The sequence below is a fragment of the Hypanus sabinus genome, chromosome 14 (genome assembly GCF_030144855.1).
Source record: "Hypanus sabinus isolate sHypSab1 chromosome 14, sHypSab1.hap1, whole genome shotgun sequence".
Lineage (NCBI taxonomy): Eukaryota > Metazoa > Chordata > Chondrichthyes > Myliobatiformes > Dasyatidae > Hypanus > Hypanus sabinus.
Window position 1 is genome coordinate 96,281,814 of NC_082719.1, and position 27,693 is coordinate 96,309,506.

Consider the following 27,693-nt stretch of genomic DNA (forward strand, 5'->3'; position numbering starts at 1 on the left):
CCCTTAACCCATGGCCTCTGGTTGTGGAAATAGCCTGCTTGCATATCTATACCGCTCATAAAAGTCTTTTGTTAAAACCACCAAATGTGTGTGTGATAGTTGTGATGTCTTCCACCTGTAATTCAATTTGATTGTAGTCCAGTGACATTTTTTTGTGAATTTAATATGGATAGTTATCTTAATGAAAGCTTATATGTGGCTGTGCAGAGAATAGTCACAATTTCATTATTTTGTACAGCCTATCTTAACTTTTTAGATAAAACATAAATATATGTGTATAAGCTATCTTATGTATTCATATTTATTTTTTTGTTATCATTACTATGTTCTTTGTTTTTTGGTCTGCATCAGATCTGGAGTGCCAATTGTTTCATTCTCCTTTACATTTGTGGTGGGGTGGAGATACATCTCCACCAAAGGAGGTGGGAAGCTCTCCTTCCCTCTGCCAGTCTGCAGGTCACCTGTGGGCGAGGTGTAGCACCTGCTCAGCCTCCCAATCAGGTCATGTGAACCCACTGGAGCAGGTGGTGGATGCTGCAGATCCCAAGTCCTGGTCATGCTGTAGGTTTTCGTAAATAAAACGGCAGAGCCGTTTTAGGTTTATGGGAAACCGGAACATCTCCTTTATTGTCCACCAAACACAAAACATAAAGTCTGGTTTTTAAAAAAAAGCTTCCTGTCATCATGTTATCCTGTCCGAACAGCCTCTTAAGATGAACCCCAGTTCAATGTTGCTGGTTGCTAATTATGCATGTTTCCACTCATTGCACTACCCTACAGTGTGACCGCTGACGCCAGGGTATAATCTCTGAAGAATGTAGATAATGGCTGGGATCACCCGGTTTGTAAAGACACACCCAGAAGAAGGCAACAATGTGAAAAATTTGCCTACGTAATATGACATGACACATAATAATGATGACATTAAACATTGAATGTTGAAATATCCCAGAGATACACCTTGTGGGGTCTATGTGAAAATAACGGGAATTTTTGGTAAAATTCTTAGTTTGTCCTGAAGTACCTCGTCTTTATACAAAGTAGCTGCTCATATTCAGATACTCGGAAAGCAGAATGGTGGTTGTAGAATTGGTTTTCAGTTCCTTGAATTTTTAAACAGTGCTGTTGATTGACTGATGAGCTCAGGTCGGGAAGTATTATGCGTCACTGAAGCTGACAGTGATCCCTGCAATTACTTCATGCTCCAATACGCCTTTTATCAACTGCTGTTTTTGACAAGGATGAGAGTCTATTTCAAGATTGTAAGAAAGGCAGTCAGCATGTAACAGGATTCCAGGGGGTGGGTGGGGGGGTGGCCAGGACGGTAAGTAGAACGCGTTACAACTCCAGTGTTCGTGACTGGCGTTCAATTCCCTCCGCTGTCTGTAAGGAGCTTGCACGTTCTCCCCGTGACTTCATGGGTTTCTTCCGATTCCGGTTTCCTCACACAATCCAAGAAGACAGTTTGGGTTTAATAAATTATTGGCATGCCACATTGGCACATGGGCTGACCCCAGCTCATCCTCTGATTATGTTGGTCGTTCACTCAAATGACACGTTTCTCTGCGTGCTTTGATGTCCACGTGACTAAGCTAATATTTCACCTCTTTTTCTTTCTTATCATGTGCTGTACGTTGTAAGTAATGTTTTAGATTGTTCAAAACCGTGACCATCAAAGCATTTTTCCTTGTTTTTGTTCTCCCTGAGGTGCAGGAAGTAAGTTAAAACAATTATGCTTTTAAAAACAGTAAACACTCTCTTCTGTTTCCTTGTCCCCTATCAGCCTCACCCCCTCCTTTCTGCCTTCCCTCTCCACCCCGCCTTCCCTCTTACCCCCACATTGGACATAAGTTCAATGTGAAAGGTGAAATATTTTAGGGGAATTCTTCACTCAGAGGCTGGTGGGAGTGTGGAATGAGCTGCCTGCCAGTGGAAGTGGATGTGAGTTCAATTTAGACACTAAAGAGAAATTTGGTGATGACACGATGGGAGGTGTATGGAGGCTATGGTGCAGGTAGTTGAAAATAGGCAGTCAAAACAAAAACAGGTCGGCATTGACGAGAAGGGCTGAAGGGCCTGTTTCAGAGCTGCTGGGCTCTGTGACTCTAATGTCTGACTAAATCTCAACTGAACATATTGTTCAGGAATCATATCTTTCAATCATAACAACTGAAAGCTACTTCCGTCAGTCTTGCGATTTTCATGCCTTGTTTATTTTTAATACAATTCTGGTATCTGCCACCCTTATTTACTTATGCCTCTAAAGTTCAGATTGTGTATCAGTGTCCACATGTCAAGTGTCAAAAGTTCAAAGTAAATTTATTATCGGTACATATATGTCACCATATACAACCCTGAGATTCATTTTTTTTGTGGGCATTCACAATAGAGCAAAGAAACCCAAACAGAATCAATGAAGAACTTCTCACAAAGACAGACTGACAACCGATGCGCAAAAGAAGACGAACAGTGCAAATAATAAATCAATATGATTAACAAACACAAGTGGGGGGCACGGTAGCATAGTGGTTAGCGCAACACTTTGACAGTACCGGGGACCCAGGTTCAGTTCCCACTGCCGCCTGGAAGGGATTTGTACGTTCTCCCCGTGACTGCACTGGTTTCCTCCCACATTCAAAAGACCTGCTTGTTGGTAGGTTCATTGGTCATTGTATTATGTCCCGTAATTAGGCGAGGGTTAAAACTGGGAGATTGCTGGACTGCGTGGCTCAAAGGGCCAGAAGGTCCAATTCTGTATGTCAATAAATATAAATTATTGATTAATAGATGCATATAATTAACAGATAAATAATCCTCACCCTATCCTAATAAATAAATGTGATTTGGTGTCACTCCACTGCAAATAAATAGCAATTTGTCATATAAATCATGAAGTAATCTGTAAGTTATAAATAATGGACTAGAAGGTTAAGTGTGTTGGCAGCAAACAGAAACTTCAGCCAGGCTCACAGGCTCACTACCTGCTATCAATTAGTAGCTACTCTTACCTTCATGTAATTGTGGCCAAGTAAGGATGAAGACATTTATGTCTGGTCCTGTTCCCACAGTTAACCATCGAAGCTCAATGAGGAAGGTTTCACTCTGCCTTTTCCTTCCTTCAAATTCCTGGTGATTACGATATTTTTTTTTGAAAGTCTCTGTCTCTCTCTGTTAAGGAAAAGGCTTTCTGACCCATGAGCTGCACCCACCTATTTAACCCTAGCCTAATTACAGGGCCATTTACAATGACCAATTGACTTAGTAACCAGTACATTTTTGGACGTGGGAGGAAACCAGAGCTCCTGGGGAAACCCACACAGTCATGGAGAGAACATAAAAGCTCCTTACAGGCAGCAATGGGTATTGAACTCCCAACTCCGGACATTTGAGCTGTAAAAGCATCATGCTTACATGTGCCATTTTTATTCCCAGGAAACATTAAAGAAATGCTATGTGTTTGACAAATGGATTAGTTAAACTGTTTATCATTTTCATTTTGAGGTACTTTGTATTTCCAACAAAGGGCAATATGATTTGTCTGACACCATATTTAACCCTTTTAATTTAAATCTCAGGACTTTTGAATGGTAAGGAATTATTGATCTGTTCACCATGATCAAAGTTCAAAGTGAATTTATATCAAAGTATCAAATATTAGAGCAAAGAAATACAACAGAATCAATGAAAAACTACACACAAAAATTGACAATCAACCAGCAACTAAAATAAATAACATAATTAATTATACCAATTACATGAGTCTGAAGCCCTTGAAAGTGAGTCCATGGGGTATGGAATCAGTTCAGAGTGAAGTTATCCACACCGGTTCAGGAATCTGATGGTTGTAGGGTAATAACTGTTCCTGAAGCTGGTGGTACAGGGCCTAAGGCTCCTGTAGCTGGCTCGCTTTAAGTACAAATTAATCAAGAGAAACGTGAAAAGTTGAGTGGGATAAATGTTGAGGAAGCAGTGTTACCATCTTTGAAATTTAAGGAATCAAGAAATCACCTTGCTTTTTGTTTCGTATCCAGGCTATTATGGGAAGCTGGGGATGAAAGAGAAGAAACTCTAAATAACTTTGTTTAATTAAACTGAATCCATTTGCTCAGCCTTGGACATGATGCTAGAGGCAGGTCAAAATCAAATTTCATATACACTCAGAGGGTCACTGAGTTTATGTTCACAGTCTTCTGCTGCAGCCCATCCACTTCAAGATTTAACGTGTTCTGCATTCAGGGATGCTCTTCTGCACACCCGTTATAATGCTTGGTTATCGGAGTTACTGTCACCTTCCTGTTGGCTTGGATCGATAAAGTCTTTAAAGATTGGGATGAACTAGGTATTAAGTGTTTTTGGGACCTGTTTGTCTCAGGATCTCTTGCTTCATCTGACCAATTGTCAAATAAATTTGCACTCCCAAAAACACATTTTTTACAGATACCTTCAAATTAGAGATTTTCTATGTTTCCAATTAGCTACTTTTCCTATAGGTCCTGATAAAAATTTACTGGACTATCTTTTAAATTTAAAACCTTTTGTTAATGGTTCTATTACCAGTATCTATAACTTGTTGATTGAATCTAGATAAGACTTTTTAGATAGAATAAAAAAAAGCTTGGGAGGATGACCTAAATTGTCAGATTTCTGATGATAGATGGAATAAAATTCTTAAACGGGTTAATAAGTCATCTTTCTGTGCTCGTCATTCTCTTCTACAATTTAAAGTGGTTCAAAGAGCTTGCATCTCTAAACAGAAGCTCTCCCGTTTTTACCCGAATGTTTCTCCACTTTGTAATAAATACAACTCTGCTGATGCCCCTTTAATTCATATGTTTTGGTTTTGCCCTACAACTGAAAAGTTTCGGCAGGAAGTATTTCATACCTTCTCTCAACTTTGTAGGGTCCAATTTGACCCAAATTCCCTTACTGCCTTGTTTGGTATGATTGCAAATGAAGATATAACTTTAAATACTCCTAACCTACAGGTTTTAGTTTTTGCCTCTCTTTTAGCAAGAAGAGCAATCTTGCTTAAATGGAAAGAGTTTACCCCTCCTACACATCTTCAATGGCTACGTGATATTATGTCGTATTTGAATTTAGAAAAGATCCGCTGCTCAGTCTTAAATTCGAAACAATTTTTTTTATGATATCTGGGGACCTTTCCTAAATTACTTTTCCAATTTATAAAGTTTAACAGTGCACAGACTTTTATGTATATTTTTATCTTCTCTTCTTAAGTGAATATGTTTTTTTCTAATTATCCATTGTCATCCATCAACTTTTTTCTTTGGTAGTTGGTAGGGGCTTGACTTTTCTTTATATAAAAAATTTCTTTTATGATGTATGACTTACCTTTAAATTTTTGATTACAGAGTGGTTATGTGTTATGATTTTATACCTTTATGTGTTATGATTTTGATCATTTTGATCAATTTTATTACAATATATGAATGTACACAAGTTATGTTGAGATGTATCTATGTGTTGCACTCTGTAAATCTTTTTTTTCTTCTGAATAAAAATATTGTAAAAAGAAAGGCTTGGATCAGTTTAGCCAGTCTCCTCTGACCTCTCTCGTTAATGCGGAATTTTCACCCACAGAACTGCTCCTCACTGAATGTTTTGCTCTTTTTTTTTGCAACTGAACCTCTTGACTGTGTCTGCATGCTCTTAAGCATTGAGTTTCAGTTACACGATTGGCTGATTGGATATTTAAATTAATGAACAAATGTGCAAGTGTACCTAATGAAGTGGTCACGAGGTTAAGTACAAGTCCCAAACTCTTTTGCATCTTTTGTTCTCACAAACCCACTTTAAATTCCTCGTCATTAATGTATCAGAGGATCTGTCTGCGATGAGCATTTAAGTGTCATCACAAAGAAAGCAAGAGAGCTCCTCTAGTTTCTTTGAAGTTTTCAAAGATTTGGCACGTAGAACCATAGAACCCACACTACCCCACAACCCTCCATTTTTCTTTCATCCATGTGCCTGTCCAAGAGGCTCTTAAATACCCCTAATTTTTAGCCTCCACTACCATCGCTGGCAAGTCATTCTAGGCACTCACAACCCTCTGTAAAAAAAACACTTACCCTTGATGTCTCCCCTAAACTTCCCTCCCTTAATTTTGTACATGTGTCCTCTGGTGTTTGCTATTGGTGCCCTGGGAAACAGGTACTGACTCTTCGCCCTATCTATGCCTCTCATATTCTTGTAGACCTCTATCAACTCCCCTCTCATTCTTCTACGCTCCAAAGAGAAAAGTCCCAGCTCTCCTAACCTTGCTTCGTATGACTTGTTCTCTCTCTCCATAACGTTCACATCCTTCCTATAATGAGGTGACCAGAATTGAACACAGTACTCTTAAGTGTGGTCTCACCAGAGATTTGTAGAGTTGCAACATGACCTCTCTACTCTTGAACTCAATCCCCCTGTTAATGAAGCCTAGCAACCCATAGGCCTTCTTAACTACCCTATCAACCTGTACAACGACCTTGAGGAATGTATGGATTTGAACCCCAAGGTCCCTTTGTTCATCCACACTCTTAAGTAACTGACCATTAATCCTGTACTCAGTCTTCTGGTTTGTCCTTCTAAAATGTATCACCTCACACTTGTCCGGATTGAACTCCATCTGCCATTTTTCTGCCCAACTCTGCAACCTGTGGGGTACCACAGGGCTCTGTATTGGGACCACAGCTCTTTATGATTTATGTCAACCATTTAGATGAGGGCATTGAAAACTATATCAGCAAGTTTGCTGACGATACTAAACTGGGTGGCAGTGTGACATGCGAAGAGGACGTTAGGAGAATACAGGGAGACTTGGATAGGCTGGGTGAGTGGGCAGATACTTGGCAGATGTCATTCAATGTGAATAAATGTGAAGTTATCCACTTTAGAAGCAGGAACAAGAGGGCAGAGTATTGTCTGAACAGTGTAGAGTTAGGTAAGGGAGAAATGCAAAGAGACCTAGGAATCCTAGTTCACCAGTCAATGAAGGTGAATGAGCAAGTGCAACAGGCAGTGAAGAGGACAAATGGAATGTTGGCCTTTGTTACAAGGGGAATTGAGTACAAGAGCAAGGATGTCCTTTTGCATTTGTACAGGGCCCTGGTGAGACCACACCTGGAATATTGTGTACAGTTTTGGTCTCCAGGTTTAAGGAAGGACAATCTGGCAATTGAGGAAGTGCAGCGTAGATTCACTAGGTTGATTCCTGGGATGGCAGGGCTGTCTTACGCAGAGAGATTGGAGAGATTGGGCTTGTACACACTGGAATTGAGGAGATTGAGAGGGGATCTGATTGAAACATTTAAGATAATTAAAGGATTTGATAGGATTGAGGCAGGAAACATGTTCCAGATGTTGGGAGAGTCCAGTACCAGAGGGCATGGATTGAGAATAAGAGGTCAGTTATTTAAAACAGAGTTGAGGAAAAACTCCTTCTCCCAGAGAGTTGTGGAGGTGTGGAATGCACTGCCTCGGAAGATGGTGGAGGCCAATGCTCTGGATGCTTTCAAGAAGGAGCTAGATCAGGCATGGGCAAACTACGGCCCGGGGGCCATATGCGGCCCGTTAAGCTTTTTAATCCGGCCCGCAGAACTTGATGAAATTATATTAATAAACCTTGTTAACGTTTTTTCCCCGCAATTCTGGCGTTTTCCCAATAGATGACACACTCTATATACATTGACCTTTGTTGAGGTGCAGCGTATTACTCCACATTTGCGCTTTACTCTTTGTTCGGCTCGACCTATTTGTGTGAACAGGTGTTCAGCGTCATGAACATCAACAAAGCCAGCCACAGATCCAAGTTAACTGACCAACACCTCAGATCCATCCTGAGAATCGCCACAACAAAACTAAATCCAGACTTTGATGCGCTGGCTAAAAAGGGAGACCAACAACACTGTTCCCACTGAAATTAAAAACAAGTTTCTTCGTTGTGTTATGTAAAAAATGCATTTGAAAATATTTTTTTCAATAAGCCTTACATGTTACATGTCATTTCTGTTAAGTGATGGACATGAGTAGTGTGCAGGTGCACGTACGTTCTCAAAATAAAAAATGCGCTCCAGATCAAATAACGCGCTCCGCATACTGGCGCGCTGTCACTGTTCTGTCCTTGTGCTGGTCGTTGTTGAGTTTTGGCACAGGGGACAATTGGATAAGAAGGAGCAGGACAAGTAGACCTGCATCTCCTACCATTTTTGAAATAAAGACAGTCAGGAGGAGAGTGATGATGATAATATCTTGAAGGATAACAGAATTTTCAGTGCTTTAAAATAATAACTGTTACTATTAAAAAAAGCTGTATTTTCTTCATTTAATTTTCAGTGTTTTAGAAGTCATTTCAATAAATAGCTAAATACCATGATAATGCATTTGTTGTAATGCATTTGTTCATTTTCAATTGAAATTAAAGCACATGTTTTCTACATATCCCATGATATTTTATTTTCTCTTATGAGGTGTATTACCAAAACACTCAGTCCATCTGCTCCTGGTCCGGCCCCCCTGTCAAATTTTAGAACCCTTTGTGGCCCACAAGTCAAAAAGTTTGCCCACCCCTGAGCTAGATAGATAACTGATGGATAGGGGAATCAAGGGATATGGGGACAAGGCAGGGACTGGGTGTTGATAGTGAATGATCAGCCATGATCTCAGAATGGCGGTGCAGACTCGAGGGGCCGAATGGTCTACTTCTGCACCTATTGTCTATTGTCTATTATCTATTGTCTGTCTATATCCTCTTGTAACCTTCGACAACCTACAGCTCCATCCAGAACTCCTCCAATCTTCGTGTAATCTGCAAACTTACTCACCCATCCTTCCACCTCTACATCCAGGTCATTTATAAAATCACATCACAGTGGCATACAAATCATAATCTGTGGATGAAGAAAAAATCCAATCCCATTGCAGCCTAATATCAAGTAAGCCTGTGTTATTGCCCTGATGTTTTGTCAACCCTTCCCGCTGCATGTCGGAACTTTGTCTTCAACGCCCTTCTCACTTAGAATAAGAGCATAAGACATGGGAGCAGAATGTTGCCATTTGGCCCATCTCATCTGCTTCATCGTTCCATCATGGTTGATTGATTATCCCTCTCAACCCCAATCCCCTTCCTTCTCTCCATAACTTCTGACATTCTTAAAATTACAAACCTATCAACCTGTGCTGGAGGTTGCCTGCATCCACGAACAGCCTCAGCGGTCATTTCGCAGAACACACAAGTATCTTGCATTTGTAAACTAAAATGTTTCCATGTAAATTATTATCAATGAACTGATGGTCTCTGCACTGCTGCTAATCAAAAGGCCTTGACCAACCTGTCCCCTCTTCTCCAACGATTAATGTCCACAATGAAGTGTAAATAGTGAGGCAGGTTCCTGTTGTCCGGCAAGTGTATCACTTACTTAATCTGCTAAACTGTGTTGTGAAGTGTGACTGTCTGGAAGAGTCATCTTGCTGTTCTAATACCTGTGTAGCTTTGTAGTTGTTTGAAACTGTGATCATTGCTTTTGGCTGTTCTAACCAACATAGTTCGATTTGTTCATTAACTGTTTCAGAGCTGTCTAGAACCTCAAATGATCAGATTTAGGAGTATTGTTTAAGGATTAACTTTATTTGTTGTTTGTGCATCAAAACGTACAGTGAAATGTTCTGTTGGCATCAATGACCAACACAGTCTGTGTTTCCGGCATCAGCATAGCCTGCCCAAAAGAGACACCTTTGGAGTGTGCATGGAAACCAGAGCACCCAGAGGAAACCCACTTAGTCATGATGGGAGTGTACAGACAGCAGCGAGAATTGAAGTGTTACACTAACTGCTGTGCTGCTGTACAATCATCGTGCTCCTGTACTTCATTTACACTACTCTGAACTGATTCCACAATGCACAGACTCTTCACAATTCGTTATCAGTGTTATTTTATTTGCACATTGATTGTGCGTCAGTCTTTGTTTTTGTCAAGTCTTTACAATAGAAATTCAATTGTACTTTCTCTCCTGTAAATGCCTGCAAGGAAATGGATCTCAGGGTACCACATGGTAACATATTTACAGTGATGATAGATTTGTATTTCTGTAGGCAGCCAAATTTGAGGAGAACTCTCCATACCTCCTCTAGAATGGAGTGAGGTGAGTTCAGCAAAGTAAGTGAGGTTGACTTTGCTTCCTGCATTTTCCCTGTGTATGACGTCAGGTGGCTGGGTTGAGATACGTCTATTGAAGGAGGTGCAAGGCACTCCTTCCCTCCGCTCACCTGCAGGTTACCCTTGGGAAAGGTGTAGCATCTGCTTGGTATGCATGGGCAGGCCACATGCATAACACCAAACTCCCAAATGGACTCACTTTTTCCACTGTTAATTATGTCAAAAGATTATCAGATGGACAAATAAAAAGACAAAGGTGTTCTCAAACCTCTTTGGGGTAAACTTGTGGTTTGGATGAACAATCCAGAGACAAGTTCAAAGTCAAGTTTAGGGTCATTGAACCATATACACATATACAGCCAAATGAAGCAACATTCCTGCAGATCAACGTGCACAACACAGTGCATAAAACTCACACACAACACATAATGTAATACTACTACAAATAAATTAACAAATAAGGTGCATTTACACCAAGTTTAAAAAGTAAACAATATAATGCTACTGGCACTTCATATGTGGTGAGACCTGGGTGGTGGCAGGGAATTCAGTAGTCACATGGCTTAGAGGAAGAAACTATTTCTCTTCTGAACAGTCCTTGTCCTGATGTTCGGTACCTCCTACCTGATGATAGGAAATCAAAGCAATTGTTGGACTGATGGGAAGGTTCATGGACAATGCTAAGAGCCCTACTCCCACGTTGCCAATTGTTGGATTTAAATGCAATTAATCATTGTAAGTTTAGAAACACTGCCTTGGCAGTAATAGGCCACCATTTTGAAAGTCATATTTTCCTTTGGGCTTTCCATGGTCCTTCCGTCATTCCAAATATTAATCTGATAAGACCACATGACCTGAAAACATAGAACGAGAATTAAGCCATTCAGCCCATCAAGTCTGCTCTGCTATATCCATTTTAAATATACCCAAAGACTAGACCTCCACAGTTGAATTCCTATATGGAATTCCATGAATTCCATGCATTTGCTACACTGTGCCTGATAAAATTCTTCCTCAGTCCTGATGAAGGGTCTTGGTCTTTAACTGTTTATTCATTTTTCTGACTTGCTGAGTTCCTCCAGAATTTTGTGTGTGTTGCTCTGGCTTTCCAGTTTCTGCAGACTTCCTCGTGTTTACACTTTCCCCTCATCTCTGTTCCAAAAGGGCATCCTTCTATGATGAGGCTGTGCCCTCTGTTCCTGGACTCCCCTATTATAGGATTGCACTGGAAACCAAGTGAACTATACAAACTTTATTTCAACGGCCACAGGTTGTTATCAGGTACAGGACATCTGAATTTCCTGATGACCATTGAATAAAACCAGGACCCTTTCTGTTGCTGTTCAGTTCCAGGTATGCTCACGAAGCTAGAATTATAAGTTAAAGTATTGCTGAAAGCCCTTTACTTCTTGCTCCTAAGTAGCTTAATAATAGGGAAGTTGGACAATCATGATACCTTGTTGTCATCTGAAACATATTTTGAATGCGGTTTAATATACAGGCGCTAAACATTACTGTAAATATTTGATGTAATTTTCCATTTGTCATCCCAGAATCAATTTCCAATGCATGAAGTAAACAATCACGGACACACTTTAACTTGATATCAAAAATTTCATTTAAATCTCATTTATTATTAAAGCAAACCTCTTAGGGTGATTTTAGTTAATAGATATAATCAATTTAAATGCAGAACGAATAAATGTCCTGTAATGAGAACATGTAATCATTGAGTCCATCACAGGTAAAGCCTTCTCAACCATTGAGCACATCTGCATGAAACACTGTTGCAAAAAAGCAGCATCCATCATTAGGGAACCTCACCACCCCACACCAAGCTCTCTTCTCACTGCTGCTGTAATGAAAAAGATACAGGAGGCTCAGGAAGCACATCGCCAGGTTCAGAAACAATTATTACCCCTCAAGCATCAGGGTTCTGAACCAGAGGGGATAACTTCACTCAACTTCTCTCGCCCCATCTTGGAAATGTTCCCACAACCGATGGGTTCATTTTCAAGGACTCTTCATCTCATGTTCTCAGTATCTATTGCTTAATTATTATTATTTCCTTTCTATATTTGCACAGTTTGCTGTCTTTTGTGCATTGGTTGTTGGTCCGTTGTGTTAGGTGCAGTCTTTCGACTCATTTGTGTTGTTCTGAATGCCCACAAGAAAATGAATCTCAGGGTTGCATATGATGACGTATATGAACTTTGATCATTCAAGTCAAGTCAAGTCACTTTTTTTTGTTTTTTCGACCATAACTGCTGGTACAGTACACAGTAAAAAAATGAGACAATGTTTTTCAAGACCATGGTGCTACATCAACAATACAAAAACTACACTGAACTACATAAAAACAATATAGAGAAAACTACCCCATATTACAGACCTACCCAGGACTGCATAAAGTACACAAAACAGTGCAGGCATTACAATAAATAATAAGCAAGACAATAGGCACAGTAGAGGGCAGTAAGTTGGTGTCAGTCCAGACTCTCTGGGTATTGGGGAATCTGATGGCTTGGGGGAAAAAAACTGTTACATAGTCTGGTCGTGAGAACCCGAATACTTCAGTGCCTTTTCCCAGACAGCAGGAGGGAGAAGAGTCTGTATGAGGGGTGCGTGGGGTTCTTCATAATGCTGTTTCCTTTGCGGATGCAGCGTGTGGTGTAAATGTCTGTTATGGCGGGAAGGGAGACCCCGATGATCTTCTCAGCTGACCGCACTATCCGCTGCAGGGTCTTGCGATCCGAGATGGTGCAATTTCAGAACGAGGCAGTGATGCAGCTGCTCAGGATGCTCTCAATACAACCCCTGTAGAATGTGATGAGGATGGGGGGTGGGAGATGGACTTTCCTCAGTTCAAGTTTACTTTGAACATGCGAAGAACCACATATCCGATTGTAGTAGAGTCAAGTATGATGTTCCCCTCAGGGGATTGACTATTTATGGGTCCTCATGTGGCTGAAGAGGCCAATCTGGGATCCACGTACTCTGGTGCTGAGTAGGCAGGAGTAAGTGGTGGCTGTGGTTTGTGGTTAGCTTTTTAGTTCTTCAGTCTCTCCTTTTGCTCTGCAGAACAGTGAAGGTTGATCTCATGACACACAGCTCCATCTTGAACAGCTTTCCTCCAGGTCTATCTACTGAGTGCCATGTCTTCCAGTTTTTAGATGTCATGTTGAATTGCTCCAAAGTGATTTTCTTTAATTAAATCCAGGATGGAGTAACATTTTTTCCCTCTTTGAGATTTGGCCATGGGGAATTATCTGACTGCCTCCAAATGTTTGGGTGATTGGTAAGAACCTGGCGGAAGTTGAAGAAAATCTGAGGAAATTTTAAACTTAAAGTGATCAGCTGATGTTCCATCATTTCTCCATGAATCTATGTTGTTGACAAATATTAACTAAGACCTGGATTTTCTATCTGATAAGGATTGGGACAATCCCAGGCTTAGTATTTCCATTAGACATACGTTTGTAGGATCAGAATTAGACCATTCTGTCTACTCTACCATTCCATCATGGCTGATTTATTATCCCTCTCAACCCCATTCTCCTGCCTTTTCACTGTAACCTTTGGCACCTTTAGTAATCAGGAACCTATCCTCATTTTCAATACACCCAATGACTTGGCCTGCACACCTGTCTGCGGCAATGAATTCCACAGATTTATCACCCTCTGGCTAAAGAAATTCCTCCTCATCTCTGTTCTAAATGGACATCGTTGTATTCTGAGGCTATGCCCTCAGGTCCTAGACACCCTCACTATAGGAAACATCCTCGTCACATCCACTCTATCTAGATTTTTCAATATTCGATAGGTTTCAGTTAGATCTCATCCCACTGCCCCCCCCCCCCCCCCAAGTTCTTCTCATCTCTAGTGGGTACAGGCCCAGAGCTGTCATACACCCCTCACACATTAACCCTTTCAATCCCAAAGGAGTAATTATTAAATTCAGGATTGCATATTTTGTCCTGTTTGAGGTTTGTCACAGGAAATTATGCCACTGCCTGAAAATGAGTGGACAAGTGGTAGAATCTGGTGGGAGTTGATGCGAAGTTTGGGGAGAATTTAAACAACAAGTGAGTACTGATGTTCCACGTGGACTCAATGGTCTGATCCTTCCCTTCTCCATGCTGTATGATATTATACATGCTGTATAATATTATGATATTATCTTGCAGAAATTAATTAACTGAGATTTCTATCTAAAAGAGATTAGATCGACCCTCAGGCTTTGTATTTCATTTTAGAACATTAAATGTCTGTTATACTGCACAGAAACTGGCTGCTTGGCCCTTCTCATTCATGCTGGTCAAGATACCTATAAACTCTAATACCGCTTACCTGTGTTCAGTCCATATCCCTCTAAATCAGGGGTTCCCAACCTGTGGTCCATGGATCTCTCAGTTATCCATGGCATAAAAAGGTTGGGAAACCCCCTGTCGTAGATGCTGTCTGACCTGCTGAGTTGCTCCAGTGTGTTTTGTGTATTACTCTGGATTTCCAGCATCTGCAGACTCTCTTGTGCTTATGTATCCCTCTAAACCTTGTCCATCCAGATGCCTATCCAAATGTTTTTAAACATTGTAATTTCATGGGCCTCTATTACCTCATTCCTCTTCTGTCAGCTTGTTCCATATATCCACAGTCGCCTTTACGTAAAGCCTTGCCCCCACTTCGATCCCTTTTAAATCTTTCCACTAAACTTGTGCACTCTGGTTTTAGACTCCCCTGCCCTGGGGGGAGAAAAAAAACTGAGACCATTTATCTGTTCTCGGCCTCTCATAATTTGAATAAGCTGCATAACGCCACCCTCAGCCTTCATGTCAGCTTGAACCAGTCCGGCCATTTTCCTCCTGGTCTCTCTCATTCGCGAGGCATTTAGCCCACAGAACTGTCACTCGCTGCATTTTTTTTATTCTTCATACCATTCTCTATAAACTCAAGAAACTGTAGTATGTGAAAACCCTGGGAGATGAGCACTTTCAAAGATACTCTAACACCCATGTCTGGCACCAACAATAATTCCACAGTCAAAGTCACTTAGAATATGTTTCTTCCCCCATTCTGATATTTAGTCTAAACAACAATTGATCCTCTTGACCACGTCTGCATGCATTGAGTTGCTGCCACATGATTGGCTGATTATATAACGAGCAGATGTACAGGTGCACCTAATAAAGTGGCCACTGAGTAAATGTACAGGTCCAAAACCCCATGTAATCTGCTAAACTGTGTCGTGAAGTGTGACTGTCTGGCAGGGGCATCTTGCTGTTCTAATATTTGAGTGGCTTTGTAGTTGTTTGAAACTGTGATCAATGCTTTGACCCACTTAGTTTGATTTGTTCATTAACTGTTTCAAATCCTATAAACAACTTAATTTCACAAAGTTTCAAAGGCTTTTCACATCATTGATGTCTTACAGCAACTGCTTTCTTGGAATTATTTGTAACTGTGAATGCATTACTTTGTTTTCATCATTCTCCGATGTAGGATTTCAAACCTGTCGGATCTTTTGGGATCTATTTCCTTTTTTTTCATCCTTTGGAGCAAAGCAGGATGAGTGGTGATTTGATAGAGATGTACAAGATGACAAGAAGCATGAATTGAGTGGACAGTCAGAGACATTTTCCGAGTGTCGAAATGCCAGGGTCACAATTTTAAGGTGATTGGAGGAAACGTAAGTGGGGATGTTAGGGGTAAGTTCTTTACACAGAGACTGGTGGATACATTGGGGTGAAGGGGCAGAATAGAATTTTTAGGGAAATTTTAGAAACTCCAAGATGGACAAGTGGATGATAGAAAAATGGAGGCCTATGTAGAAGGGAAGGGTTAGATTGATCTTAAGAGTAGGTTAAAAGGTCGTCACAACATTGTGGGCCAAAGCACCTGTACTGTGCTGTAGTATTCTGTGAGACCCACAGTAGTGATGCATCATTGTTTGTTGAGCAACATGTTGGAACCCTTGTTTATGGTGAATTTATTTGGGTCAAAGCATAATAAAAGATTAGCTGTATTGGTCACATGCACACCGAAACATACAGAGAAATGCATTATTTTGTGTCAGTGACCCAACATAACCTGAGGATGTGCTGAGGCAGCCCAAAAATTTTGCCATGCTTCCTGTGGCAAATTAGCAATGCCACAACTCCCTGACCCTAACCATATGTGCTTGGAATGTGCGATGTAAGTAGAGCTTCCGGAGGACACCCACGCGGTCACGAGGAGAACATACAAGCTCCTTGCAGCCAGTAGTGGGAATTGAACCCCGATCAGTGCTGGTGCTGTAAAGCACTCGTGGTAACTGTTGAACTACCATGCTACCCCTATCTTCTTGAAGCACAGAAGTTGCTTTTGAAATAGTCCAGTACTTATTTAGGTTTATTCATCACCCACAATCCCAAACAGGCTCCTTAACCTGGAGACACGAGAGAACGGTGGAGATCTGGAGCAAGGTGCTGGAGGATCAGCAGGACTAGCAATATCTGTGGAGGGAATCAGAATCAATCTCACTGGCTTATTTGATTATGTGGAAAAAGGTTTCCAACCTTTTTCTGCCATGGACCAATATCATTAAGCAAGGGGTCTCTAAATTTTGGAGATATGAGTGGAACAAGTCCTTCCAGCCCAGTTTAACCCTAGCTTAATCATAGGACAATCTACAATCACCAATTAAATTATCAACTGGTATGGCTTTGGACTATGAGAGGAAACGGGAGCACCTGGAGGAAACCCATGTGAAATTTGTTGTGAAATTTGATTTGCAGCAGTGATACAGTGCAATACATAAAAAAGCTATAAATTACAATAATATAAATAAATAAATAAATATAACAATGAATATTAAAAACATTAATTAATGTTAATTAATTAATACATTATTTAATCAAAACAATTAATACATTAAATCAGTAGTGCAAAAAGAGAGAGGAAAAAATAGGGATGTAGTGTACGTGGCTCCGTTGTCGATTCTGAAATCTGATGGTGGAGGGGAAGAAGCTGTTCCTAAAACATTGAGAGTGCGTCCTAGCTGATGGTAGCAATGAGAAGAGGGCATGTCCAGGCTGATAGGGGTCCTTAATGGTGGATGCCACCCTTTTGAGTCGTCATCTTTTGAAGGTGTCTGTGATGCTTCAGAGGCTGGTGTCTATGACAGAGCTGGCAGAGTTTGTAATTTTCTGCAGCTTTTTCTGATCCTGTGCAGTGGCCCCTTCATAGCAGATGGTGATGCAACCAATTAGAGTGCTTTCCACAGTACAAAATATGATGGTATTGTGTTTCCTGACCACAACGTTCTGAGCTCAAATGAAAACCTTTAGCCCTATTCAATATAAATAGTGCACTAAGGGAGGTTATACTGTAACTACGTAAACTTCAAAGGCTAGCTTACTTTCCTGTTTATCCACCACAGTAAGTTTCGCTGCCAATACCGTCTATTTGAGTGTTGGGTTCCCCCGCCACTCCCCATCAAGGAGAAGATGCGACCAGCTACAAAGTATTTTAAACACAGTTCATTTACTTTCAGTCATATACATTTAAATTCAAACAACATTCTGTCAGTCAAACCAGTTGTCCAAACAGAAATGGAAGGGAGAGGAATGGATTCTAGTTCACACTGATGTTCTTCAGCCATTCCTAATAAGCCTGAACTGTTGATTATGTTTCTCTGCCATATGGGTGACTTCACACACGTGCAATATTTTTTTTCCAAATACCTTTCAACACAAACAGTGCCAAAGCTTCTGGAGTTCCCAGGTGCTCAGAATTAAATGCTGTGAAGCCTACTTCTTGAGTACAAACCTTCCAACTTATTAATGACATGCTATGTGATCATTTCAATCTAGTCTTCAAACTTCCTTGAACTAAATAACTTAGCTGCTGTTGTCTAGTTTTGAAACAAGCCAAGTTAAACAACCCATTGTCTTGTACTGCACCTCTTCAGCAGTTAACAGAAGTGCTGTGACTATGATCCTGTGTTGTAGACAGTGCTTGTTTGCAAAGCTGTCTTTTGACTTCAAACTGATCACTGCTTGCCATTTACCATAAGAACGGAAGACTGGCTCCCGTTTATGACCAGAAGTAAAGAAAGAATATTGGTTGAAAATATAATTTATTCAAAAACAACTGTTTGATCTTTACAAGCGTTTAGAAAACTGAACCCAGAGAAATAAAACAGAGGCCCCCTGGCCCAAGACAGTGAATATCTATCACAAAGTTACATGATACAAATCAACAGTTGATATTTTGAGTTGAGACCCTTCATCTGGACCCATCCAGATGAATGATCTCAAATAGGAACCTAAGGGGCAACTTTTTTTTTTACACAATGGGTGTCCTCTATATGTGATGAGCTATCAGCAGATGTGGTTGAGGCAGGTACAAACACCTTTGAAAAGACAGTTAGACATGTACGGGGATAGGATAGGTTGAAAAATGTCTGGGCCACACACTGGAAAATAGCACTACGCTGGATGGGACATCCTCATTAGCATAGATTAGTTAGGCTGAAGAGCCGCCTTATAATTCTGTGACCCAAAATCGACTGTCCTTTTTTCTCCATAGAGGCTGCCCCCTGGGTTCCTCCAGCACTTTGTGTGTGGCTCTTCCTTTTCCAGAGTAGCTCAGAATGGAGCAGATGTAATTTTTATGACAATCTAAGGCCAACTCTATGAATAATAAATTTCAACTCCAAATTCTTGGAAATTATATTTCCAGCTGCTATAGAGGGGATCTGAACTCTTGTCCTTGGATCAACACGACAGGTCAAGTAACTTAATCACTGCATGACCCTCCCAGTTAGCCACTATAATTGAATAGTTTCGTAAAAAAGGAATGTATAATTTCCAGTGATACTGGAGTTTCTTCAAATAGCTGCCTACTACACCAGTGGATCTATTTGCAGGTGTGACCAGGCTCAAGGACAGCTTCAACCCACCATTGAATGGTTCCCTCATACAAAAAGGCAGAGTCTTCACCTTATAATCAACCTTGTTATTGTCCATGCTGTCTACCTGCACTGCACTTTCTCTAGTTGTTGCACTGATACTACTTCGATGTTCCTTAAAGTTGTTCTAGCTGGGGGTGGTAAGTGGGCTTCCACTACCTATTAAATGTTCCCAATGGCGTGTTTCTCAAGTAGCCTCTGACAATCAAGACCAGCTCCTGGCACTCCAGTCTGGCTTAGTTTCTAAGCCCAAGGGAACAGTTTCTACTGATAGGAGAAGGGGTAAAGGCAGGTTACTGGTGCCTTAAAGTCAGTCACTTTGGGCGGAAAGCCTTTTGCATGTTGTTATTGTCCCTGCCTCTACCAGCAACTCGAACAGCTTTAAGCAGCATGGTAGTGTATTGGTTAGTACAGCACTTTACAGTTTCAGCGACCTGCATTCATTTCCCACCGCTGCCTGCAAGGAGTTTGTACATTCTCCCCATGACTGCATAAGTTTCCTCCAGGTGCTCCGGTTTCCTCCCGTAGTCCAAAGATATACCAGTTAATTGATCATTGTAAATTGTCCCATGATTGGGCTAGGATTTAATTGAAGGTTGCTGAGTCTTGCAGTTCAGAGTTGTAAGGGCCTATTAGAACATAGAACATGGAAATCTACAGCACATTACAGGCCCTTCGGCCCACAATGTTGTGCCGACCATGTAACCTACTCTAGAAGGTGACTAGAATTTCCCTACTGCATCGCCCTCTATTTACCTAAGATCCATATATCTATCTAAGAATCTCTCAAAAGACTTTTAAAAGAATTTTAAATATCTTTTAAAGTCTCTTGAAATGCTATGCTGTGTCTCAATAAATAAATATGGTTAAATGATGAACCATAAAAGAAAACAAAAGGGGTTCGGAAGAGATTTAGTCAGTCATCTCAAAGTGTCAAAGGAATGATCACTGACTACACAGTCAAACTGATGGTTTCTAAGATGCTAATGGTTTTGTGAACATTTTTTGCAATTTCCTTCCATCACTTGCTTGTAAAAGTGGCAGCGCTGTTGGTACCTTTCTTGCTGACTTTGACTTCTGTTTCAGAGGCCACCAAGGTGATGAGTACTGACGGACTGTCCAACTTCAGCGAAGATGAGCGAGGGTATGATGATGTGGTTCCATACAGCGATGACGAGACGGACAATGAACTGGATAGTTCCAATGAAAGGCTGGACAATATAGGACAAAACGAAATTGCCCAGCAAAATCCTGATCAGCGGCAGTTGAAAAATGGTGAGTCTGAATCACAAACAATCATTTCAGGCTAAGGCAAAAAATTAAATTCATATGTTAGGTATTAGATCACTGTCTTGTGACTCCTTAGAGAAACTAGAACATAAGACATCGGAGCAGAATTAGGCCATTAAGCCCATTGATCTTCTCTCCCATTCCATCATGGCTAAATTTATTACTCCTTTCAACCCCATTCTCCTGTCTTCTCCCCGTAACCTTTAACATCCTTACTACTCAAGAACCTATCAACCTCTACTTTAAATATACCCAGTGACTTGACGTCCATGGTGGTCTGTGGTAACAGATTCCACAGATTCACCATCTTCTGGATAAAGAAGTTCCTTTCTATCTCTGTTCTAAACGCGTGTCCCTCTATTCTGAGGCTGTGCCCTATGGTCTCAGTCTCTCTCACCGTTGGAAATATCCTCTATATAGGCCTTCCAATATTCAATACGTTTCAGTGACTTCCCTCTTCATTTTTCTAAACTCCAGTGAGGACAGACCCAAAGCCATCAAATGCTCATCATACAGTAACCCTTTCATTCCCAGAATAATATTCATGAACCTCCTCTGGATCCTCTCCACTGCAGTACATTTGGCAATGATAGGCCATGAGACCATAAGACATAGGAACAGAATTAGGCTATTCGGCCCATCAATATGCTCTGCTATTACATCATTGCTGATTTATTATCCCTCTCAACCCCATTCACTGCTTCTCCCTGTAACCTTTGACACCTTTGATAATTAAGTACCTATCAAGCTCCACTTTAAGGGTACCCAATGACTTGGTCTCCACAGCTGTTTGTGGTAATGAATTCCACAGATTTACCACCTCTGGTTAAACAAATTCCTTCATATCTTTGATCTAAATGTCCTTACATTCCGAAGCTGTGCCCTCGGATTTGAGACTCATCCACTTGATGGGCTGAACGACCTAATTCTGCTCCTGTGACTTATGGACTACTATCATCTTGTTCTGGTTTTTTTAAGGAGTCACAATTGAAGTAGGATTTTCAATTATATGAAATCGCTTTGGCCAATGAGAGGGTTAATGCATGAGGAATGTGTGAAGGCTCTGCGCCTGTACTCGCTGGAGTTTAGAAGAATGCGGGTAAGAAGGTCTCATTGAAACCTATTGAATTCTGGTAGGCATGGACATGGAGAGGATGTTTCCTTTTATGAGGGAGTCTAGGATCAGAGGGCACAGCGTCGAAATATATGGATTAGCCTCTGGAACAGAGATGAGGAGGTATTTCTTTTGTCAGAGGGTGGTGAATCTGTGGTATTCAATGGCCCAGACAGCCTCTATCATTACCCTAACTGTGCATTCCACACATCTGCTGCTCTCTGTGAAAAGAAAAAAATAATTTTGCCTCTGGTATCCCTGCCCCTATACATTCCTCCATTCACCTTTGTACATAAACTTTACACAGATTATACAAGATAGTGAAAAGCAAAAGACATTGGAGCAAATAAAAAGACACATTCCTATCCTTACTGAATGTTTATAAATGCCATAGGGTACACACAAATATTCTGTGGGTCACTGACCACAGTGCTTGCAAAGACAGTAGTTTTGTGACTGCTGTCAGTGACCCCTGCTGAGATAGCCTTTCAGCTACGCTGGGGCATTGTAATTTGCTGGGAGCCAGGCTCCTAATAGAAGTCTGCACTGGGACCACTTGGTTAAGCACCATGACAAGTCGGCCAGTACTGGCCAGTGGAAGATCGACCCCTATATTTTGCTTTAGGTGAAGCTGTTTACTTCAAACAAGAGCATATTTAATATTTATATTAAACAGGAAGATAATGAACAGAATGGTGCATGTTAGCATTTGAGTAGCAGAGTTTTGAATGGCCTTAATTTCAAGTTATTTGGAATGTTGGTGATTCAAAAGTGGTGGAATAGTCAGGTGTAACAAAGTTCAAAATACATTTCTTGTCAAAGTATAGATATGGCACCATGTACAACCCTGAGATTCTTTTTCTTACAGGCATACTCAGTGAAACTATAGAATAATAACCATAACAGGATCAGTCAAAGACTGCCGAACTTTGACGTTTAACCAGAGTGCAGAAGGCAACAAATGGTGCAAATACAAAAATTAATAAATAAATTAGCAATAAGTGTCAAGAACGTGAGATGAACAATTTTTGAACGTGAGTTCATTGGTTATAGGAACAGTTGAAGTGGGGCAAGTGAAGTTCCAAACATTCTGGCTCAGTATGTGGTCACCTGAGGTGGGGGGGGGGGGGGGATTTCAACTTTTCAACCACTTGTGAGGGCATTTCAGAATCAGGTTTAGTATTACTGATGTACAGAATGTCATGAGATTTATTGCATTATAGCAGCAGTAGTATGCAATACATTTTAAAAATCACAAGAAATATATTAAAAATAGATAAATATTGAAAAAAGAGAGCTAAATTGGTAGTGTTTATGGACTGTTCAGAAATCTGTCAGCGGAGGAGAAGAAACTGTTTCTGAAACACTGAGTGTGGAACTTCAGGCTCTTCTGTCTCCTCCCTGATGGTAGTAAGGAGAAGTACTATTTGAAGATGGATAGTGAGGGTCCTTCAGGATGGATGCTGCTGCCTCGAGGCACCGGCTTTTGAAGACGTTCTTGACGGTGAAGGCAAGTGACCCTGATGGAGCTGACCGAGTCTGAGTCTCCAAATGCGACCTTGAAGCTCCTTTTGTTGTGTTGCATTTGTGCTGGGTAGTGCTGCCACCTGCCAGAATGCTATCCACCTAACACCTGTAGAAATGAGCTAGTTTCCTTGTTGACATACCAAATCTTCTCAAACTCCTAATGAAGCACACACCCTGTTGAGCCACCTTTGTAATTGCATCGATGTGCTGGGTACAGGACAGATTCTCTGAAGTGTTGATGCTCGGGAACTTGTCCCATTTTCTATGGCAGCTCTTGTGTCTTGGACTTTCTACTTGGAGACAGTAGTTAGAGAATGGATTTAGTGGCAGCAGGTGAAGGTGAATTTTGGTCTCATTGGAGTTTTCTGCTCACCCAATGTTAGATGCTACACAGCCATGTGTTATAATACATTTTTTAAAATGAGTGAGAAAGATAGCGGGAGAAGGCAGATGACGTTAGCGTGGATGTCAGGATACATGTAATGATGCTGTTTCGGGTTGTAGGGCTCAGCATGGAGATGCAGGATGGGAAGTGTTGTTGCAGGCTGCACTGGGGGTAATGGAGCTTCTACCTTTTTTTTCTCTCTTTGCATATTGGGTGTTTCATGTTGTTTTATTTAATGTTTTTTTATGTTTTATGCTTTGTTTTATGGCTGTCTGTAAGGAGATGAATCTCAAGGTCATATAATGTATGTTTTGTGCCCTGGGGGAAAATACACACTCAGGACAACAAATATTTTTTTGTGTCTTTAATTCCTTTATCTGTTTTGGATGTTTTAATGCAGAAAGAAGGATTTGAAATAAAAATGACAAAATGAAATTTAAAAAGAAACACAGTTCCTGCTGCTACAATCCCAGCTTAATTTTGGACCCTTGTTATGTATGCAGTATGAAAATAACTAAAACAAGATATACAAAATCTATATGGTAGTGGCAATTATTTGGCACACACGTCCTTAACTTCCAAACACATACAGTATAGGGTAGACCCTGAAACGAGTTCTCCTCATGGAGACCATTAAGGAACGTCACCCAATCATGCAATCCAGCGCTGAAAAGTTTTACTTGCGTAAGTATTTCCTCACCAAACCTGGGGAAAGCATTTGAACTTGGTTCTCTCTAGAATATGGCAACGCTTCATTCTGCTCCACCCATGTAAAATTACATCACCATTTTCTCTTAAAGACACAGGCAGCTATTTTGGCATTACCAGGTGAATGTGCACTTTAGCAATAAAAAAATGACATTTAATAGTCACCTGGTTACATATGCATACTCTGATAATAAAATGTACTTTGAACTTTGGGTGTTATGTTGAGGATTGGAGTGATTGTAGACTGGCAGTGATTGGATAGGTAAGAATGAAAGGGTAAGGTTGAAAGGTGAGAGAGGTCAGGGGAAGATCTCAAGGCATATATTACTGTGCAAAAGTCTTAGGCACTCACACACACACACACATATATGTGTACACACACACACACACACACACACACACACACACGCACACGCACACGCACACGCACACGCACACACACATATATATATACATACACATACATTTGGAGCAGAGACTGGGTTTGTAAATCTGACGGGAGCAAAGGATCTTTAGAAGGCTGAGGGTGGAGTGCCACAGGAAAGGTGTGGGACAGGTGGCAGAGAAGAATTGCCAGGGGCAGGAAGTGTGGCTTGGGTGCACACACGCAGCACTGAGCCACCAGACAAGGTAATTTGATTCCAAACAATTGGTTTATTGATCATTACAAAATGCCCCTCTGGTGCTTCCCACTCCCTCCTCTCTCCCTTCCTCTTCCCGCTCTCAGTCCACAATAAAGACCCATATCATCACTCACAAATGTCTTTTTTTTTGTGGCAGTAGTACTGTGCAATACATAAAATTACTACTATACTGTGCAAAAGTCTTAAGCACCCTCAGACTTCTGCAAAATACTGTAGTTACTTTTTAGCATCCGTTGTTCTCGAGTTTCCAGGGCACAGGCCTGGGCAAGGTTGTGTGGAAGACCGGCAGTTGCCCAAGCTGCAAGTCTCCCCTCTCCACGACACCGATGTTGTCCAAGGGAAGGGCATTAGGACCCATACAGCTCGGCACCAGTGTCATTGCGGAGCAATGTGTGGTTAAGTGCCTTGCTCAAGGACACAACACGCTGCCTCAGCTGAGGCTCGAACTAGCGACCTTCAGATCACTAGACCAATGCCTTAACCACTTGGCCACGCGCCAACTCTGTAGTTACTAATGATTGATAAAGAAAATGGGGCATAAACCATTGGATGAATCCTGAGTATTCAGATAATTTAGACTTTCCTGATTATTCAGATAACTTAGACTCTCCTTCAAAAACTCCTCAACTCATGTTCTCAGTGTTATTTAATTTTCTATTTGCATAATTTGTCTTCTTTTGTACATTGGCTATTCGTCATTTTTTGCTTATGTGTATTTATATTGTATTCCTTTATTTTCTTGTAAATGACTGAAGAAAATGTATTTTAAGGTAATATATGGTAACATACATATAGTTTCAGAATAAATTTATTTTGACTCTAATTATAACAGATTTATTTCGAACTTATCTTGCCGAATAACCCAAGAGCTGAGCAGAGCAAAGATAACATAATCAAAATGAAAGCTAAAGATCTGGATATTTCAATTCTTGTTCAATCCCAGTCATTCTCCCTCTGTTTCAGATTACACGTGGAAAGTCAAAGCAAATGACCGAAACTTTTACGATCAGTTCACTGTCAGGAAATTTGGCTGCTTTAAGAAAAGCAAATACTCAGTGAGTATTCTTTATTGATAGAGTTGAAGATAAACTGAACATCACTTTCTCTAACCTAGTAATTTCTACCCCTTTCCTCTTCTCTTCCATTCCCCAATTTGGCTCCCTTCTTACCTCTTCTCCTCACTGCCTATCACCTCCCATGGAAACTCTCCTCCTTCACTTTCTCCCATGGTCCACTCTCCTCTCCTATCAGATCCCTTCTTCTTCAGCCTTTTACATTTTCCACCTATCACCTCCTAGCTTCTCACTTCAGTTCCCACCTCCTTCCCAAAATCTGTCTTTCCCTATCACCTTGCAGCCTGTACTCCTTCCCCTCCTGGTGTCTTTCCCTTGGCTTTTTAGTCCTGTAGAAGACTCCTGTTGAAATGTCAACTGTATATTTCTTTCAAAAGTTTCTGCCTGGCCTGCTGAGTTTCTCCAGCATGTTGTGTGTGTGAATCTGGATTTCCAGCATGTGTGGAATTTTGGGGTTCCTCATGGGTAGATGTTGTTTGTGGTTAGTAGAAGGATAGTTTTCGTGTAACTTGAAGCATCATTATTATCTCTGCATTTTCCTTGGGTTTCAGAGACTGTTATTTTGCATTCCTTCCCTAGATATTGGGGTGTTCCTAACCAATTCACTATTTTTCACTTATTTTGAAGTGTACTTTTGCATCTTTGAGAACATGACAAATCCAAGCTCCCAACAGGGAGTAATGTGCTGCTCTGACTTAAATCTTGAAGATTAATAACTGAATACGACAATGGTGCGAACACTCTACAACCTGAAAGTGGCCTCACCCTGGCAGCAGAGGAGGCCATGGTCTGGTGTGTTGGCCACTGGAAAATCCTGTCTGTTGCGGATGGAACACAACTAATGACTTCCCTGCTTTTTGTCAAAATCATTCCAGGGCATCTTAAAAGTCCATCTGAGAAAGCAGATTGGACCTTTGTTGTGAGCTCATCTGAGAAACAGCAACTCAGAAAGCATTCCTTTGGCTCTGTATTGGAACGTCCACTAAGAATTTCAGAACTGTGGCTCTAGACTGGAATTTGAATATGTCTAATTTTGAAGTTAGGCACTATTTAGCCCAAATTCACCTCTGAGATTGGAGAGGATATACTAAGCCAGCAAGTATTTGTATCCATTTTCTGACTTCAAGAAATCTTCCCGCGGTTCTACATTTTGGCAGGAATAATCCAAATAGAACATACAGGGTAAATGGTAGGGCATTGAGGAATGCAGTGGAACAGAGAGATCTAGGAATAACAGTGCATAGTTCCCTGAAGGTGGAGTCTCATGTAGATAGGGTGGTGAAGAAGGCTTTTGGAATGCTGGCCTTTATAAATCAGAGCATTGAGTACAGAAGTTGGGATGTAATGATAAAATTGTACAAGGCATTGGTAAGGCCAAATTTGGAATATTGTGTACAGTTCTGGTCACCGAATTATAGGAAAGATATCAATAAATTAGAGAGAGTGCAGAGACGATTTACTAGGATGTTACCTGGGTTTCAGCACTTTAAGTTACAGAGAAAGGTTGAACAAGTTAGGTCTCTATTCATTGGAGCGTAGAAGGTTGAGGGGGGATTTGATCGAGGTATTTAAAATTTTGAGAGGGATAGATAGAGTTGACGTGAATAGGCTGTTTCCATTGAGAGTAGGGGAGATTCAAACGAGAGGACATGATTTGAGAGATAGGGGGCAGAAGTTTAAGGGAAACATGAGGGGTATTTCTTTACTCAGAGAGTAATAGGTGTGTGGAATGAGCTTCCTGTAGAAGTAGTAGAGGCCAGTTCAGTTGTGTCATTTAAGGTAAAATTGGATAGGTATATGGACAGGAAAGGAGTGGAGGGTTATGGGCTGAGTGCGGGTAGGTGG

At 40.9% G+C, this 27,693-nt stretch overlaps 1 protein-coding gene across 1 annotated transcript in view; it reads left to right on the plus strand.

Moving 5' to 3' along the window:
* The window catches only part of atp8b1 (ATPase phospholipid transporting 8B1), a 179,668-nt gene that overhangs the window by 73,288 nt on the left and 78,687 nt on the right, over positions 1-27,693 (plus strand). The window contains exons 2-3 of the mRNA XM_059989680.1: positions 20,194-20,382; positions 25,739-25,830. Of these exons, the coding sequence (XP_059845663.1) occupies positions 20,208-20,382; positions 25,739-25,830 (267 nt within the window). The 5' untranslated portion in view covers positions 20,194-20,207. The remainder of the gene's footprint in view (positions 1-20,193; positions 20,383-25,738; positions 25,831-27,693) is intronic.